Source organism: the organism of the source record quoted next, unplaced genomic scaffold (genome assembly GCF_019419815.1).
Source record: "Pyrus x bretschneideri cultivar Hongxiangsu unplaced genomic scaffold, Pyrus_bretschneideri_v1 Contig3, whole genome shotgun sequence".
Taxonomy (NCBI): Eukaryota; Viridiplantae; Streptophyta; class Magnoliopsida; order Rosales; family Rosaceae; genus Pyrus; species Pyrus x bretschneideri.
Window position 1 is genome coordinate 10,705,921 of NW_025999612.1, and position 17,016 is coordinate 10,722,936.

The 17,016-nt window shown below is 38.1% G+C and overlaps 2 protein-coding genes across 3 annotated transcripts; both read left to right on the forward strand.

The window, feature by feature from the left end:
- Positions 1 to 2,392: 2,392 nt before the first annotated feature.
- On the forward strand, positions 2,393 to 6,461 carry LOC103958745 (protein IQ-DOMAIN 31). 2 transcript variants are annotated; one of them, XM_009371054.3, is made up of 8 exons: positions 2,393 to 2,520; positions 2,666 to 2,705; positions 3,321 to 3,445; positions 3,639 to 3,926; positions 4,031 to 4,231; positions 4,450 to 4,530; positions 4,645 to 5,728; positions 6,064 to 6,461. In XM_009371054.3, the coding sequence occupies exons 3-8, from the start codon at positions 3,362 to 3,364 to the stop codon at positions 6,093 to 6,095; spliced, it is 1,770 nt and encodes a 589-aa protein (XP_009369329.2). In that variant the 5' UTR covers positions 2,393 to 2,520; positions 2,666 to 2,705; positions 3,321 to 3,361; the 3' UTR covers positions 6,096 to 6,461. The 2 variants fall into 2 exon arrangements, with proteins under 2 accessions (XP_009369329.2, XP_048445797.1); XM_048589840.1 differs by lacking the exons at positions 2,393 to 2,520; positions 2,666 to 2,705 and adding an exon at positions 3,024 to 3,122.
- Positions 6,462 to 9,972: 3,511 nt separating this feature from the next.
- Positions 9,973 to 16,950, forward strand: LOC103958744 (ABC transporter A family member 7). Its single transcript, XM_048590016.1, is given in 21 exon segments — positions 9,973 to 10,300; positions 10,812 to 11,163; positions 11,166 to 11,192; positions 11,352 to 11,428; positions 11,568 to 11,712; positions 11,888 to 12,007; positions 12,104 to 12,228; positions 12,338 to 12,496; positions 12,678 to 12,840; positions 12,919 to 13,044; positions 13,154 to 13,237; positions 13,388 to 13,749; positions 14,047 to 14,143; positions 14,146 to 14,246; positions 14,431 to 14,540; positions 14,637 to 14,721; positions 14,828 to 14,956; positions 15,061 to 15,166; positions 15,317 to 15,405; positions 15,509 to 15,769; positions 16,097 to 16,950. Coding segments are annotated over 21 exon segments (2,817 nt in total). The 5' UTR covers positions 9,973 to 10,222; the 3' UTR covers positions 16,118 to 16,950.
- Positions 16,951 to 17,016: the final 66 nt, after the last annotated feature.

A 17,016-nucleotide genomic window follows, 5' to 3' on the forward strand; every position in this document is an offset into this window, starting at 1 on the left:
TTTTTTTTTTTTTTTTTTGAGTTATTGTTTGGGCGGCAAAGCTGTAGGAATACCCCCACACCGCAAAACTCAAATTCCGCCACACGCCCCTCGATGACAGAATCTCGCCTACTCGCGTTCTGATGCGCTCCTCTCCCCAACGTTCTCCACGTGTCAAACCCTCTATGGTAGCACTAGATTTTAGTCAGCGGGACTTTTGTTTTCCCCAATGTTCGAAGATTTTGTTACGCTGCGATGGAGCGGAGGGGATTAGGAACGGATGTCAACACGTGGATGGCTAACGTCTACGATGATGAATTAAACGGCTGGCGCCTCATGGGGCCCGCGGATATTATATTTTTAGAAGATAAAAGTTCGAATTTTGAATTTCAAATCCTGAGCCGTTGAAACCGCTTTTGCGGTTAAGAATTTTGACGAGATAGACGGAGGTCGTTTTTTCAGCTTTTTCCTTTTGTCTCCCGGTCAAAAAAAAAAAAAAAAAAAAAAAAAAAAAAGAAGAAAATGTTGTTTTCTTTTGTCTTTTGGGTCGGACTTTGTTTTTAATGGGCTTGGTTAGCAATGATGGGCGAGCTTCTCCGGCCCATTGGGCCAAACACGAAATGGATGTAATGACGCACATGTCCCGTAGCTCGCACTAAAATCTCTCTCCGTAGAACTCAGGTGTTGTGAAATTTAATACAGTAGAACATGTGTCGCATTATTCGTGATTAATTTCGTCAGATAAGAATATGAAATTCTAGTTTCCAAAATATTATCTCATGCCAAATTGTCTTAAGGTTTATTTGGAAGTGCGTTTAAAATGACTGAAAACATTTTTAAGAAAATATGTTTTTGGGTTTCAAAAGCACTTGAAGTACTTTTTGCAAGAAGCACCGGTTATATGCTTTTTGCAGGAAGCACTCCAAGTGTTTTTCTAAAATTCTTACATTTTTACTAAAAATTAATTCTAAAAACATTTTTTTTTACCAAAAACGCTTTAGATATTTTAAAGGTACTTCTAAATAAGCCATTAGTAGTGTAGTGTAATTACTAATGATGTTTGTTGGTTGGATTGACAAGTTGGTCCGAACTGTACTTGATTTGGTAGGGCATTTACCTTTACCGTTGTAGTAGGTTAGCATTCAATTGATGGTACGGTTGTTAGATGACATGTCCTACACATGTATGTTGAAATATGAGATTGTAAATAGTACCAACCCCAAGGCCACGAAGTATTTTATCATTCCAACAAACCAATGAGATGTAAATGATGTTTCCCAAAAAAAATAGAAAAAAAAGAAAAAAAAAGATGTAAATGATTTCTCTCATACTACAGTTCAATGTATTTTTTTTTTAAGTGTGTAACTGAGCAAACAAGTCGTGTTTATCATGTTCGTATCGTTTTTGTGTTATTTTCGTTATTTTAACGGATTCTTAATAGGTGATCCGACAATAATCCGATTAGTTAACAAATTATGTCGTTTCGTGTTGGCTTAACATGTCATGTTAGAAATTTTCATGTGTGATGTCTAGATTTGGCAAAAGATATCTTATCAGGTTCTTAACAGGTGATCCGATATGACCCAACTTGTTTACAAATTGGCCCAAACCTTTTAATGTCGTATTGTTTCGTGTGAGTTAATGTTCGTGCAAATGTTTTTAATTGTATAATAAACAAAGAAAATAATTTGTATATGCTCTTTCCTTATTCAGTACACCTCTATTAAGAACGAACACATTTGAAAAAATTGACGTGCGGAAACCACTTATCTTAAGAATGTTTCAAATTGAGATTTCTTCTTGGTACAACAAAGAAGTACAACACAAGATAGGAGAAAATAATAGGAAGTGAAAGTGATTTTTGGTATCATTTTTCCTATTTTTATAGTTTTTACTTTCATTTTCTCGTTGTTGGTGACCACAACGAAAGGGGTGTTGCCTTGCCAACAAAGGGCAGACCAAGTTTGATGAACATAACCGATCGAGTCTTCACTCTCTAGACCCGTTTGACCACCGCCGCCTAATCCAACGGCTATAAATCATTCACGCGCGCAACCGCGCCTCGGGCTCAATTTACAGTTGGGAGGATATAACCGTAATTTCACTCATGCTTGGGAATGCAAAGACGCTGGCACCCTTGGTTCCGAAGTAACCAACCGCACACTCGGGACTGACAACGCATCTTTATGCCTACCCAACCCAATAATCCCCTACAACCAACATCACCATAAGATCACTGTTCTCACCGTTGGATTGCAGTACAACTCCCAATCCAACCAATCGGTCAAAACAATCTGACAGTCTCCAGTCCAGCTGGGAATTTGTGAACGACCCCAATTTTGTTACCCTACGTCTAACCGTACCGGATTCCATTTTTTTGCAGTCACCCAATTTTTTGAAATTTAGGTATTAAATTTAGGTCGCATCAGTTCAGACTGCAGAGTGAAAGCAAAGGTTGAAGCTTTTTCAGTTTTCTTTATATTTGGATTGAATTTTTTTCTGGGTTTTATGCACAATTGCACACTGTCTCACTCACTCATGGTACATTTTTCCTTCTTTGTTCTTTGTTTCTCTGTAAATCTTCAATCTTTCTGCATTCTGTTGCAGAAAGCTCAAATCTTTTTTTCTGGGTTTTGCTAATTTTGGCTGAAAAATTTTGGGTTTCTGGTTTTTTTGATTTCTTCAGGAATTGTAGATTTGGGGTTTGGAAGGTCCACATTTGTGAGGTAAGTTTCAGATCTGGTTTAGCTGTGCCTAATATGATTAGCAGGTTAATTAAGCTGCAAGATCTTGTGGCTTGTGGAGTTTTTAGTTAGATTTAAGTGAAAGTGCTGTGATTTGCAGTTTTTTTTCTGGAGTTTTTGGTTAATGATAATTTGTTGTGGAGATGTTATCTTGATTAGTGTAAGTTAATGGAGCTCTAGATTTCTTGTAATGTCAATTGACTTTGAGGTGATTGCATTTGATACTGCTATTAAAGTATTAATGGATTTTGACTATAACGTTAATTACATTGATTGAAGAGCTCAATGAGGCTTGGAACTTGGTTTTTCAAGGTTTTAGTGAATTCAGTTTGAAGTTTGGGTGTGTCCGTTGAGATCGAAAGCGAGATGTATTGAGGATCTCTCTCTGTTGCTCTTTTGGTGTGTATTTTGATCCATATGGAAAAACTGGCATATACTGAAAACATGTTTGGTTTTTGAAATTTTTGCGAGATTGCATTGCTTTGTTGTTTGTTTTCTTTTGTCTTTGGATTGCATGACATCAATACGGGTTGATTTCGTTTACTCAAGTTGCAATTTACGTAAATTTTGAAATTTTATCCATATGGAATGATGCAGCAAGCGGGCCTCAGGATTTTCTGGCCCTTGGCCTTCCTGAGATGGGCAAATCGCCGGCAAAATGGATCAAAACGGTGCTCTTTGGAAAGAAATCTTCAAAAGCTGGCATTCCTAAAGGAAGAGAGGTAAAACTATAGACGGTATACTCAAATGTTTCCTTTAATATTGACGTAAAGCGGACTTCACTTTCATTTTCGTAGAGTTGCCTTCGCATCGATGCGATCTCTTCAATTTCATAAGTTTAATTACTCTCCCCTTTATGTAATTAACCTAACAACTTACACAAATTCTGTATTTGTCTTTTGCCATTGTGTATAGAAAATTTCAAATGAGAAAGAGGTGGTGGTTGCCGCCAGGGCAACCGGAGCTGATTATTCTTCGGATCCACCTGTGGCTTTCCATGAAACCACCAACACCATAGATAACAACCGAGAATTAGAATTGGAGAACAAGGAAACTCCAAGTGTATTAAGTGATGGAAGTCCAGGAATTCAAAGTATAGAAACACAAGGATCCGCGCCACATGATTTGGTGCCGCTTGATCCTGAGAGAATCAGGCAAGAGCAAGCTGCAACAAAGGCTCAGGCTGCCTTTAGGGGTTATCTAGTAAGTCCAGTGGATTAAATTTGTTTGTTTTGTCTACTGCTCATTGTATCAATTTTTTTAATTGAGATTACAAATTACTGAATGAATTGGTATATTATGTGAAGGCACGCCGAGCATTTTGGGCTCTCAAAGGAATAATAAGGTTACAGGCGCTTATCCGTGGGCACCTGGTTCGGAGACAAGCTGTTGCTACTCTGTTCAGTATGACGGGCATTGTCAAGTGTCAGGCGCTCGCTCGTGGAAAACGGGTGAGGCAGTCTGATATTGGGCTTCAAGTGCAAAACATATGCAGTGTGATGCCTCTGGTAAATGTTTCAAATACTTGGTCGTTCATCAACTACTCTTTATTACTCTCATCTTTTCTCCATCCCCAAATATATTCGGAACTGCTATTGGATAATATATGAAGACGTCTAGGTTCATTCACCTGCTACATGGGTTGCTAATGTCAGTTATCTAGATTTATTTTTAGATTCTGTAGTACCACTTTTTAATTATATTCCTCATATATATTGTCTGTCAGGAGGGCAAGTTAGTGAGTCCTGTTGGAGTTAATACGTCAGTTCAAATGGCAAAGCTGTCAGCAAATGTTTTCATTCTCAAGGTAAGTTCAACATTGTAACAATGGTCTAGATTTGAATCAGAATTTGTCATATCAGTTTCTGTGTCTGTATCCGATTTGTATGAGATGTCTAACAGTTTGGTTTGCTCTTTTCAGCTTCTTGCTTTCTCACTTACTGTGATGCCTCTGAGTTTGCAATATGAACCTGGGAATCCAAATTCAGTCTCAAACTGGTTGGAACGATGGTCAGCAACCTACTTTTGGAAACCAGTTCCCCAACCAAGGAAAGTTCCAGATCCAAAATCTCAGAGAAAGCACCCGGAGGCTCAAACAGGCAGGGTAAAGCGCAATAGCCGGAGGCTTTCTTCTGCAAATGTTGAAAGTGTCTCGGTGCAAGCAACCTCTGAATTTGAGAAACCCAAGCGTAACCTTAGAAAAGTTCCTAGCCATCATACAGATCCAGTGCAGGAAAACCCACAAGTTGAGCTTGAAAAGGTTAAGCGTAATTTGAGGAAGGTTCATAGTCCCATTGTAGAGAACTCTGTGCAGGCAGAAAGTGAAGCTGAGGGTATCAAGCAGAGTTTGGAAAAGGCATCAAGCACTTTGGTTCCTGATGTTGTCGAAGGCACTAGTAACTCTGTCGAGAAGTTTAAGAAAGAGCCAACCTGGATTCCATCCAGTCGGCCTGATACAGAAATAATCCCTGAACCATGGGCACCTAAAGAGGTAATTAACATATCATATATTGATCAAGCTGCAGAAGATCCGAAGCCTTTGACAGATAGCACTAGTAAAGATGTGAATACGCCTAGTGCTGAAGCTGCAATTGAGTCGAAGATTTTAACAGAGAGCAATGGGCAGGATGAAAATATCTCATCCTCAAACGGGGTTTTGAGCCAAAAGGAAGATTTAACAACCAATGACAACCAGAAATCTAACAGGAAAGCTTCTACTCCAGCAAAACAAGAACATTCGGAGAATGGGTTGCAAAGCAGTCCAACAGTACCAAGTTATATGGCAGCAACTGAATCTGCAAAGGCAAAGCTTAGAGCTCAAGGCTCCCCTAGGTTGGCACAAGATGTGACTGACAAAAATAACTCCACTCGCCGTCATTCTCTGTCATCAGCAACTAATGCCAAAATCAGCTCACATTCACCAAGGACACGACGACATGTTCAAACAGGTGGCAAAGGAGGAACTAAAAGTGACAGACCTCTGGCAACTTCGAGCGATGGAAATGGTATGATTTTTGCGTTCTTTATAGGTTAATTCTTGACTTTCCCCTAGTCTGTTTGGACATATATTTGGTCATGAGAGATTCACAATTAAGAGAATATCCTGAACTTCTTTCAATTCTATCTAATCTTCCAGAGCTGTCACTCGTTACATACGAGTTGTTTTAGTTTTTGTTTTAACAACTTGAGTCTACAGCCTGCCATTTCAACATATAATCTCAACAATATACTCCCATTCAGCACGATGATTTACCTTATAAAACTTCGAAGCCTTAACTTTTAATCTCATCTTCTCTTTCTGCTTCCAATCCCCGCCTTGAATATTGTTTGCTTTTTGCAGGAAAGGTAACCCAAGCAGGATGGAGAAGGTGATTGATGAGGCGATTTCAATATAAAGTTTCAGGCATTGGTCTCGGTTTTCTATTTATGCATTCTGCGATTCAAATTGTTGTTAAACTGTAACGGCGTCTGTAGTTTAGAAGGTTGTGGTCATCGGCCAAGAGCCTCGCGTGATTTGTCTGCGTTTGTGATGTTTTATGAGTGAATGTACATCATAGGTTTCGTGCATTAAGTCTCAGACATGGTTGGTTTATTCAGTCTTGTGACGCGATTTCTAGCCATTCGTATCGTAGCGTGTATTGTATAGAGGATTGTCAGTTTATCTGCAGTTTCGTGTTTGCTGTGCTTTATACGGTGAACTTGATCATTTGAAATGTTTGATATGCTTAATACTGTGCACTTTCATGTTCTTCCACTACTTGTACACTCAAAAAATGCCAGGGAAATTATTTCTTTCATTTAAAATATGCAATTAAATAAGGGGACAAGGACGGGTCTGTGGTAGCAATTCTTTTCACAATTTTTGACACGTTTTTAGGGCTCGTTTTGAAATGTATTTCAACGATCTGAACCGTCTATCTTCTACGTCTTCTTTCGAAGATGATGTTTACCAAAAATCATCCAAACTTGAAATTGTATGATTGTTGAATTAAGGGCTGAGGGTTGTTACTGTATTTGTCCATTTTTTTTCACTACAAATGAATGTCTTAATGATTTTGGATTTGTCTTTTTTTTTTTTTTTTTTTTTTTACAAGAATGATCTAAGAATTATATTCTAAAAAATAAACAATTTGAATCATTAAAATATATTACATAGTCAGTTTCACAAAAATTTACATCAAAAGTTGTGTAGAAAAAATGGTGCCACGATTCGTCTCATTAAAGAAATATATAAGAAAAGTCTTAACTTTGTTGCAAAATTTGTTTAAATTTCCATTCAAAATTTAGGGAGAAATATTGGTGAAATTTCGTGTGGTTTTTGACTTGTGACTTTATGAGGTGGTCACCGGTCGCCAATCTTTTTCTTCATCATTTGTATAATCTAGTTTGACAAAGGAAATATCTACAAAAATATATTTTACAACAAAAAACCAAGGGCATTTGGTATCCTTCTTAGATTTAATTTTTTTTTTATTGAAACCATCTAAACGAGAAATTCTATGTCTACATCATTGCTCTAAAACTTCACACCTAAGCAGCGGTTATAGCTTTAATTAATTCATAGGCGTTCTAAAAATTAAGAAATGACGCCTAAACCTACCTAGGTATCTGCCTAGACCCTACCTAAATGCCAAGGCGCTTGGGCCCTGCTCACTGCCCAATTAATACCTAACGTCTTTTAGAATCTTGGTAGTAATTTAGCTACACTCATCATTTTAAAAACAAAAAATTAAATACAAGAAAGATACCAAATGGCCCCTAAAGATTTGTTCATTAACTTGAACCTTAAGGAAGATGAAATATATAATAATGCATTAATGCTTCAATTTCTTGGAGCACATCTTATTATTATAGATAGCCCCCATTGTTATTGTTTACGTGGGCCTTAAGGAGTGGAATTCTATGTTCTTAAACAAGCAAGGATTCCTGTTCCAATGATCTGATTTCTAGTTTCTTGCTGAATTTATGTTGACATATGCGGATTTTTTAAATCGAAGAAGTTAAGGTTTCACCTCAAAACAAATTAGTAATACGAGCAGTAACTTAAGTCCGTCAAAATCCTCACAACTACAACTTGCAAGGTTTCTTAAACTTTTTGACGTGTTCGAAGCAGTTGAGACTGAAGAGCAGGTTTGCAGTTTTCGCATGGGGTCGAGCTGACACCACCTGAGACTTAGAGGATGTCTGCATCAAGGTTGCCGTTGGGGCACAAGCCTCCACTGAATCGATATGAATATGCCATATTTTTGTATGTCAAATTCGTTTTACTTTTGGAAATACTCATTTCTGTTTCTTGTGTAGCTGCTGGTGCGTAAACAAGTAATCAAATTTGATAGTTTGTGTTACAAATTTCGTGTACGGAGTTCTTCTTTCATTATTTTCGGGTAGGAAGTTACGCATTTCGGGTTCTGATTGCAAGTCATTGTTTTGTTCCCGAGCAAATTTCACACTGTTGAGATGAACTTACTGTGTTAAGGTGACAAACGCATGCCCTCATGCGAAATGTATGTCGGGAAATTCTGCAGAGGACTCTGATATGTTTATAAGATTAAGCTCAACGTACACAACTCCTCTCTCTCTGGTCACCACATTTTCCAGCCTTCGCGTGTAATAAGTATCGTCATTGTGTTCGTTTTTTCGATTTAGTTGCTGTTTTGAGAACAAATTGGGCTGTGGACAAATTCTACTGTTGTACAAATGAAAAACGCTTGCAGTTTTGATGGACGCGCTGCGGACTTGGTGGGAGGAATGAAAGTGCGGAACCTGGACACAATGAAGAAGAGAAAAGCCGTAATGTCAGTAGAATTTGCTGAAGGTAGCTTCACAGCCCATAGTTAGCTTTCATTAACTCAAACTGAGATGCAGGAATCAAGGTAAGCGACCGAGATTGTATACTGTCGTTGCAGAAGCGAAATCAAAGGGGTTGATTGAAGGGTAACGACAGCGTGATTGGCTGATAGTTAAGTAAATGTTGGTGAAATTTCTCTGTAATTTTGCGAGTAACTTGTACTGTAAGCAACAAAGACAGCACAACAGTCAACACCCAAATACATATGTTTCCATTAAATTGCTGAAAAGTTTGAGTTGAATTACTAGGGATCTTGAGAATGCGTCACTTTCAAGTTTCTTTGGTTCAAAATGCCTCAAAGAGGCTGGGAGATGGTAGGTAGCCAAAGAAACCTCGTTTAGAAAATGCTTATGTAGGAAGCACTTTCGTTGATAAGCGCTTATGTTTCAAGTATTTCTTCAAAAAGCATGTGACAAGTACCAAAGTCTATACTTGAAAGCATTCCAATACTAAGCAAATGTAGGCTTAGGCTCGAAAGAAAGAGAGTAGCGGATTAAGATCTCGTGCAAAATCTGTTGCGCTCAAGTTACTAGCTCAACATGCACAACGGGTACAAATGTCTCTTCGTATCTACATGAGATTAGGCGCACCTTGTCCAAAAATCTGTTTTAATTATGGCTCAAAAATACTTTTAATTTTTTAAGTCACACACAATCACAGTTAGTTTAAACAGGTCAAATTGTGTTTTTAGTATTTTTTTTTTTTTAAAAACACTCTTAAACAGATAAATTAGTGCGCGGACGTGATTTGGTGAAACTATTAGCATGCGAAAGTGGTATTAGCTCAAGATAGCAAAAATTCATTAGTGGCGGTTGAAACCTTAGTTTGATTCAAAACATATTAAATTTTGGCAATGCAATCATAAATACTAAGAGTGCAATTCATATCAAACTTTTTATTTTATATAATATATTACATATCTTGTCAAACAAGAAACTACATTTTATATGAGAATTTGTTTGACCAATTTTCTCATTGCAAAGAAAAGTTTATGTGTGTTAGGAATACGACCTAATATACCAAGTGTATTAATATAATTAGTCAGAAAGTTAAAAAATAAATTTCCAATCAATATACTGGACTGCATTTCCGACATACTAAAAAATTTATCCTAGCCGTAGAAGCATCGTCCATTGATTTGATGTTATCACAACCCACAAGATCCAAGAAAAATACTTGGTTGGTTTGGTTCTTCGTAGTTGGTTGATCTCTTAACTTATTAATTTAGTTTATATTTCGTTGTATTTATGATAATCTTAGATAAGAAGAGTCAAAAAACGCGGTAAAAGGGCAGGATGGTACTTTCAGCGAAGGGAACATGGATCAGCAGACGGCAGCGGCCTAGAAAATTTAATTTTGTTTGGTTTATTTCGGATTCGTTTGACTCTTTTACCTATATAGCATCGTATCTGCTGCTACTGCAGCGCATGTAATAGCAAAAAGTCGCGTCCTTTCCAAATTCCAGTTGCCCATATCGTATCTGCAGCGGCAGCAGCGGAGCAGATTAGCAGCAGATTCTCAGAGGGGAAAGGTGGCAGCAATGAGATGACAAAGTTTTAATTTTTAGTGGGAAATTTGAATTCTGGGGTTTTACTGTTTTGGAAGTTGAGATCAACGGTCTCATTTCTTGCCAAGCAGTGGAAGTAGTTCGATGGCGGATACATCCCATGGGCCTGCCAGCTTCTGGACTCAGGCCAATGCTCTGCTCAGAAAGAACCTAACTTTCCAGGTCTCTCTCCCTTCTCTCTTCTTGTTTGTGAATATTTTTAGAGTTTGATGTTTGAAAACTGAGGAAAATTGTAGAAATAATTAAGAAATCGATGAAGAATTCTGGGTTTTCATTCTTTTCTTTTCCCCTTTTGTTTTCTTTTTTTTGGCACATATGTTGGAGATTCTTGGTTGCTTGTTGATCAAGCGTTTATCTTTTCCTTTTTACTTTGTCCCACATTTTAACTTTCAGGGTTCGTTTTAGTTTTGTAAATTATTGGTTAATTTGTACCAGATTATTCGTTTTTTGTGTTGATAAGCTGTTTTTCTTGTATATGAGCAACGGTAAATTGGGTCATCCTGGTTTTGTGAATTCTACAAATAATGCTTTGTATAAAATCTGATGACGATTCTGCGCTCTAAAACAATCAACCGTGCCAATAAATGGAAACAAAGTCGAAGAAAATTGAATAAAAAAAGCTTGTCATTCAACTTTGTTCCAGACTGATACCATATTGTATTCTTTTATGCAGAAAAGAAATATCAAACAGAATATTCGGCTAGTTTCATTTCCAATTCTCCTGTGTCTAATGCTCGTTCTCGTCCAAAAATTGGTCAACAATGAACTGGATAAGGCCGAAAACAGGTGTGGTTGCAGTTGTATTGATACAAACGGCGATGGTAAGTGTGAGGAAGTTTGTGGACTGGAATACTCAAGTTTAACACAAGGGACCAGTTGCCCCATTCCTGATCCTCCACAATGGCCTCCATTGCTACAAGTGCCAGCTCCTAAATATCGAGCCGTCATTTCTGATGGTATTCCATATACAGACTTGCCAAGTGAGTCTTGTAAGAGGACAGGATCCTGTCCTGTAACTGTACTGTTCACGGGAAAAATCAATCTCTTGGAGAAGGTATTGTCCTCTAAATCTCTCTCAGGAATGTGTTTTAGTATGTCAATTTTGTATTTTACTAGTTTCACCTTATGACTTATTTTGATCAGTATTTGTTGGAATGAGTTTCTTTTTCGGTTTAGTATAATAGTGCTGACCGTTTTCTTTGCGTTCTTATAGTTTTGGCTGGGAATATGTTCAGAAGTTCTTCTACTCTGAATTCATCTGATCCGGATTATTTAGCCCGTAGTGCTTCAGTAAGTTATTTTTTTCTCTACGCTGCTACTTTTTCCTGTTGTATTGAAGTTCTATTTCTTTTTTTTCATCTCAAGTATCATACATTACTTTGTTCTTGTTAAATGTTTCATGAAGAAACTTTTTTATGAAATGTTTCAGGGCTCAGAATCGATGCCTGAGTATTCCAACTTCCTTGATCCGGCTTTCTATTGGGATCTTCCCCTATATATTGTTCAGAGCCAATGCCCACAAAACTCTATATATTCTGTTCTATATAACATATCATCCATTGAGATCCAACAAGGTAAAATATCTTTACCCTTTATCTATGATATATCTTAGGATGCTTTAATTCTCTCTGGTGCACATCCGCGGTGCATTCATTTGAGTGAAGATTGCTTGTTCAATCCACTTGAAAGTTTAATTTATTGTTGCATGCCACCTTAAATATTTGTCTTTGATTTTTTCCTTAAACCCAGAGGTTAGATGCGTTCAAGGTTTACATTTGTGGCGGAATAGTTCCTCTGAGATAAACAGTGAGCTCTATAAAGGTTACAAAAAGAGCAATTCAGAGAGGAAGATTAATGAAATACTTTCAGGTTATCGACTTCATATATCTAGCTGTGTTGATTGATTTGATGTATAACTATACTGTAGGCGCGAATACCGACAGGGTATTTTTTTTTTTTTTTCAGCCTATGATTTCTCTAACTCAAATGAGAACAATTTTAATGTAAGCATATGGTACAATTCAACCTTTAAGAATGACACAGGCAGTGCTCCTATTGCTTTGTTGCGCCTTCCACGCTCAGTGAATCTGGTAATGTATCTATAACTTGTTTATTTGTTCAGCGCTCTTTTCTGCTACCGATCACAGTATCTGCACTAAATGACTTTAAAATAATAAGTGCTAACGTTTGTGTTCGCAGGCATCCAATGCATACCTTCAGTCTGTACAAGGATCTGGTATGGAGATGCTGTTTGAGTTTGTGAAAGAAATGCCCAAGACTGAAACCAAACTCAGGCTGGATTTTTCTTCTCTTCTTGGTACACTCTTCTTTACATGGGTCATTTTACAGCTGTTCCCGGTAAGTACATGAAGCTACTTCTTCCATATTAGGACTTTCTCAAGTCTATCAGTCCTGTTTGTTGACATTGATTCTGCTAAATTTACGTCCTTTGTTCCATATTGTCCTGTATGTTACAGAGAAATGCTGATCTACGATACACACACTTATAGTTTCCCTTTCTTGCCCAATTCTGCTATAGGTTGTTTTGACGTCCCTGGTCTACGAGAAACAACAGAAACTGAGAATCATGATGAAAATGCATGGGCTCGGTGATGGACCTTATTGGATGATTTCTTATACTTACTTTTTTACAATATCTTCAATCTACATGCTGTGCTTTGTTATATTTGGCTCGGGTATAGGTAAGAATACGACTACTCAGACAACTATCTCAGCATGGATTTACTTCGATTCTTTTAACGAAGTTGACTTCATTACAGGGTTAAAATTCTTCTCAATGAATGACTACAGCATCCAATTTGTATTTTACTTCATCTATATAAACTTGCAAATATCGCTGGCTTTTCTAGTAGCTGCATTGTTTTCAGACGTGAAGACTGCTGCAGGTTTGATGGTGTCTATTTATATTCGTTTGAAAAGTAGTGGGTTATTCTCAGCTTTGATCTAACAAGATGAGTTGATTGACATGCTTCTCATGTTTCCTGTTCATAACAGTTATTGGTTACATATTTGTCTTTGGAACTGGGCTTTTGGGAGCCTTTCTTTTTCAATTTTTTGTTCAAGATACATCATTCCCTAGTAAGTGAAAATATTTGTGAAAATGAAGTATTTGTTGCTTTGATGTGTTTGTTTCTGTGAGAACTATTTCATGTCGAAAACTTATAGTATGCGACATATCTTATACTTCTCAAAGCCAGATCCTTAAAATATTATTTTGCATTGTTGTAGGAGGTTGGATCATCGTTCTGGAATTATATCCCGGCTTCTCTCTATATCGTGGGTTATATGAGTTTGCCCAATATTCGTTTAATGGAAACTATATGGGGACTGATGGGATGCGGTGGGGAGATTTGAGTGACAGCGATAATGGGATGGCGGAGGTTTTGATTATCATGGTTGTCGAGTGGTTTGTGGTGCTTCTTTTTGCATATTACGTAGATCAAGCTGTGTCATCAGGAACTGGGAAGGGTACTTTCTTTTGCTTCCAACGCTTTACGAAGAAGAAACTGCCATCCCTTAGGATGCGTAGTTTGCAAAGGCAGGGATCTAAAGTTTCTGTTGAGATGGAGAAACCTGATGTCGTTCAAGAGGTAACTGTTTCCTGCACTTACATAATCAGATTAAGGCATCCAATTAACACACTGGAAAAGCCAGTCTATGAAAAAAAAAAATAAAAGCCAGTTTATATGGTACAAATTGTTCTAAGCACTTTTCAGATCATTTTGGCGGATAGATAAAATTTCACCTTATTCTTCTTATTGACGCTTATAAGTTTCACTGGTGTTTGCTTCATCCATGCCTGTCATATCTTTATGTTTTTTTTTCATCCTAGTCAAGTTGATGTGTCTAAGTTATGCCCGTGGATAACGCTAACACTTCCTTTCCAGAGGGAGAGGGTTGAAAAGTTGCTACTGGGTTCAGATACAACGCATTCAGTCATCTGCGACAACCTCAAAAAGGTTTATCCTGGAAGAGACGGAAACCCTGAAAAATTGCTGTGAGAGGGTTGTCTCTTGCTTTGTCTCGAGGGGAGTGCTTTGGTATGCTTGGCCCTAATGGTGCTGGGAAGACCTCTTTTATCAGTATGGTGAGTATACCCTTTTGAACTTTAACTTACGTACGTGAAAATTCCTTTAACATATTTTTCTTCTGCTGGTGAGGATCATATTTGTGTGCTACCCAGTATTTTTGTACATCAAGAAATCGCCTTCAATCTTATGCTTTCTTGTTCTTCAAAACTTCAAATGTTATATGTATCTATCTTTCTGCAGATGATTGGTCTCACAAAGCCAACCTCTGGCACTGCATACGTTCAAGGTATGGACATCCGGACTCAGATGGATGAAATATACACCAGCATGGGTGTTTGTCCACAGCATGAGTAAGCTGCTGGAACTTTTCCCTTATGCTTAAGGCAAAGTTTTCCTTAAATATTTCAAACCTGATTAAATTCTTGTTTTTCCGGACATTTCTGTAGCCTGCTATGGGAAACCTTGACGGGAAGGGAGCATCTGTTATTCTATGGAAGACTTAAGAACCTCAAAGGTTCTGTATTAAAACAAGTAAGTAGATATCTAGTAGTGTAGAAATAGCGATCGAAATTATTATTTTGAGAATAAGATCTTAAGTTTAATTGATTTGCTTCACGTCCCAATTTTGTTGCTGAAGGCAGTGGAAGAATCTTTGAAAAGTGTCAATCTATTTCACGGCGGGGTTGCAGACAAACAAGCTGGAAAGTACAGTGGAGGCATGAAGAGAAGGCTTAGTGTTGCAATCTCACTTATAGGGGATCCCAAAGTACGCCTTCGTTCTCTGTCAAAGCTACTTTGGCTCGAAAGTTAGATCTGTTATCCCAATATGCTGCTCTACTTATTCCATGTTCCTTTACAAATTCCTTGTAGGTTGTTTACATGGATGAGCCCAGTACTGGACTTGATCCAGCTTCAAGAAACAACTTATGGACTGTTGTGAAGCGTGCAAAACAAGGCCGGGCAATCATCCTAACCAGTACTCTCTCTCCCTTCCTCCCCTCCAGTTACTGTATTGCCAATTATAAAATCTATGAGGCTTGGTACTGTATGGAGTAGTGTTAAGTAACAGCATAATGACCGCTTTTGCTTCTGTGTTTACTCATAAAGCTTGTTTGCGTATCTCCAGCACATTCCATGGAAGAGGCGGAGGTTCTGTGTGATCGCTTAGGAGTTTTTGTGGATGGTAGCTTGCAGTGCATTGGAAACCCGAAAGAGGTAATCCTAACTTAGTGTCATAGCACCTGCATAAGATAGATATCGGTTTTCCTAGATACTTTCTGCATAACACTCTGTTAACTTATTATAATGGTGTACTCAGCTGAAAGCAAGATATGGAGGATTTTATGTGTTCACAATGACAACATCTTCGGATCACGAGCAAGAGGTGGAGAACATGGTGCGGAGTCTCTCCCCAAGTGCTAACAGGATATACCATCTATCCGGAACCCAGAAGTTTGAGTTGCCAAAACACGAGGTCAGAATTGCAGATGTGTTTGAAGCAGTTGAGAATGCAAAGAGCAGGTTCACAGTTTTCGCTTGGGGTCTAGCCGACACCACATTGGAGGATGTCTTCATCAAGGTTGCACTTGGGGCTCAAACCTCCATCGAATTGACATAATTGTCATATTTTTACTTTGGAAAATATATATTTGGATTTCTTCTGTAGCTTCTGGTACATAAATAAGTAGTGAGTTTTGATTAGTTTGTATTGTTGTAAATTACATTCCAAAAATAGATTTTAAACTATTATATTTGGTAATTTTGTAATTTACAGATTGGATATGTGAGTTAGGCCAGTTGGTCAAGGCAGTATGCGTAGTTTGAGTTCCCTTTTCCATATGTTAAAGTAGTTCAGAATATCGCTTTGTCAAAAAAGTAACCAAGAGTAACATTTTTCTGCTATTAGGATGGAAGCCAAGGCTCATAACAAGGTCACTCCGGTGAACCTAGCCCACCACACCCACTGGAATATCCGCGGGCAAAGCAGTGGCGGCATCCTCTCGCACAGGATCCAGATTTTTGGGTCCAGGGTCACACCGGATAATGACCAACTCATTCCCACAGGTGAAACTGTCCTTATGAAAGGAACACCCTATGAGTTCCTTTAGCCCCAAGAAATTGTAAGCAAGATCAATGGGCTGCCTGACGGATATGACATCAACTGTGCGCTTGACCCTTCGAGGCTTCTGAGTCACAAGCATTTGAGGAAGGCAGCGGCGTTGCATGACAGTGTGTAGGGGCGACAACTAGAGCTGTGGACCGACATACCAGGGCTGCAGTTCTACACAAGTAACATGTTGGACAATGTGAAGGGGAAAGGCGGATCGTGTACAAAAACACGCCGCGGTGTGCTTGGAGACGCAGGGTTTCCCAGATACTGTGAATCACCCAAATTTCCCTTCCCGGGTCATAAACCTGGAGAGACTTATTTGCATCTTATGCTTTAAAGGTTTACAGCTTCCTAGAGCTAGCATTTGAGAAATCCAGTAGTTTAAGAGACGCATTTGGAAAAATTGGTCTTAGTAAATTTAGCTCTGCAGAAATTTATTTGATTACTAATATAACATGTTATGTTGTTAGACAGTCAATTTTATAACGTTAAATGACTCGATTGAGTTAAAGATGTGAAACTTGGGTAGGTAGTTCTGTCGTCAATCAACAAGGGGAAAGGGTACCAACCAATCCATGCACCAAATTGGCTGGTAACAAAACTCAGCCAAAATTTGACACCAAACTTTTCTCCAGCAACTTGTACAAAAAGGGAAAAAGATAAAAAATAGGAAAGAATATTACACGTTTCAGTGATGGAGAATTTTATACACATCA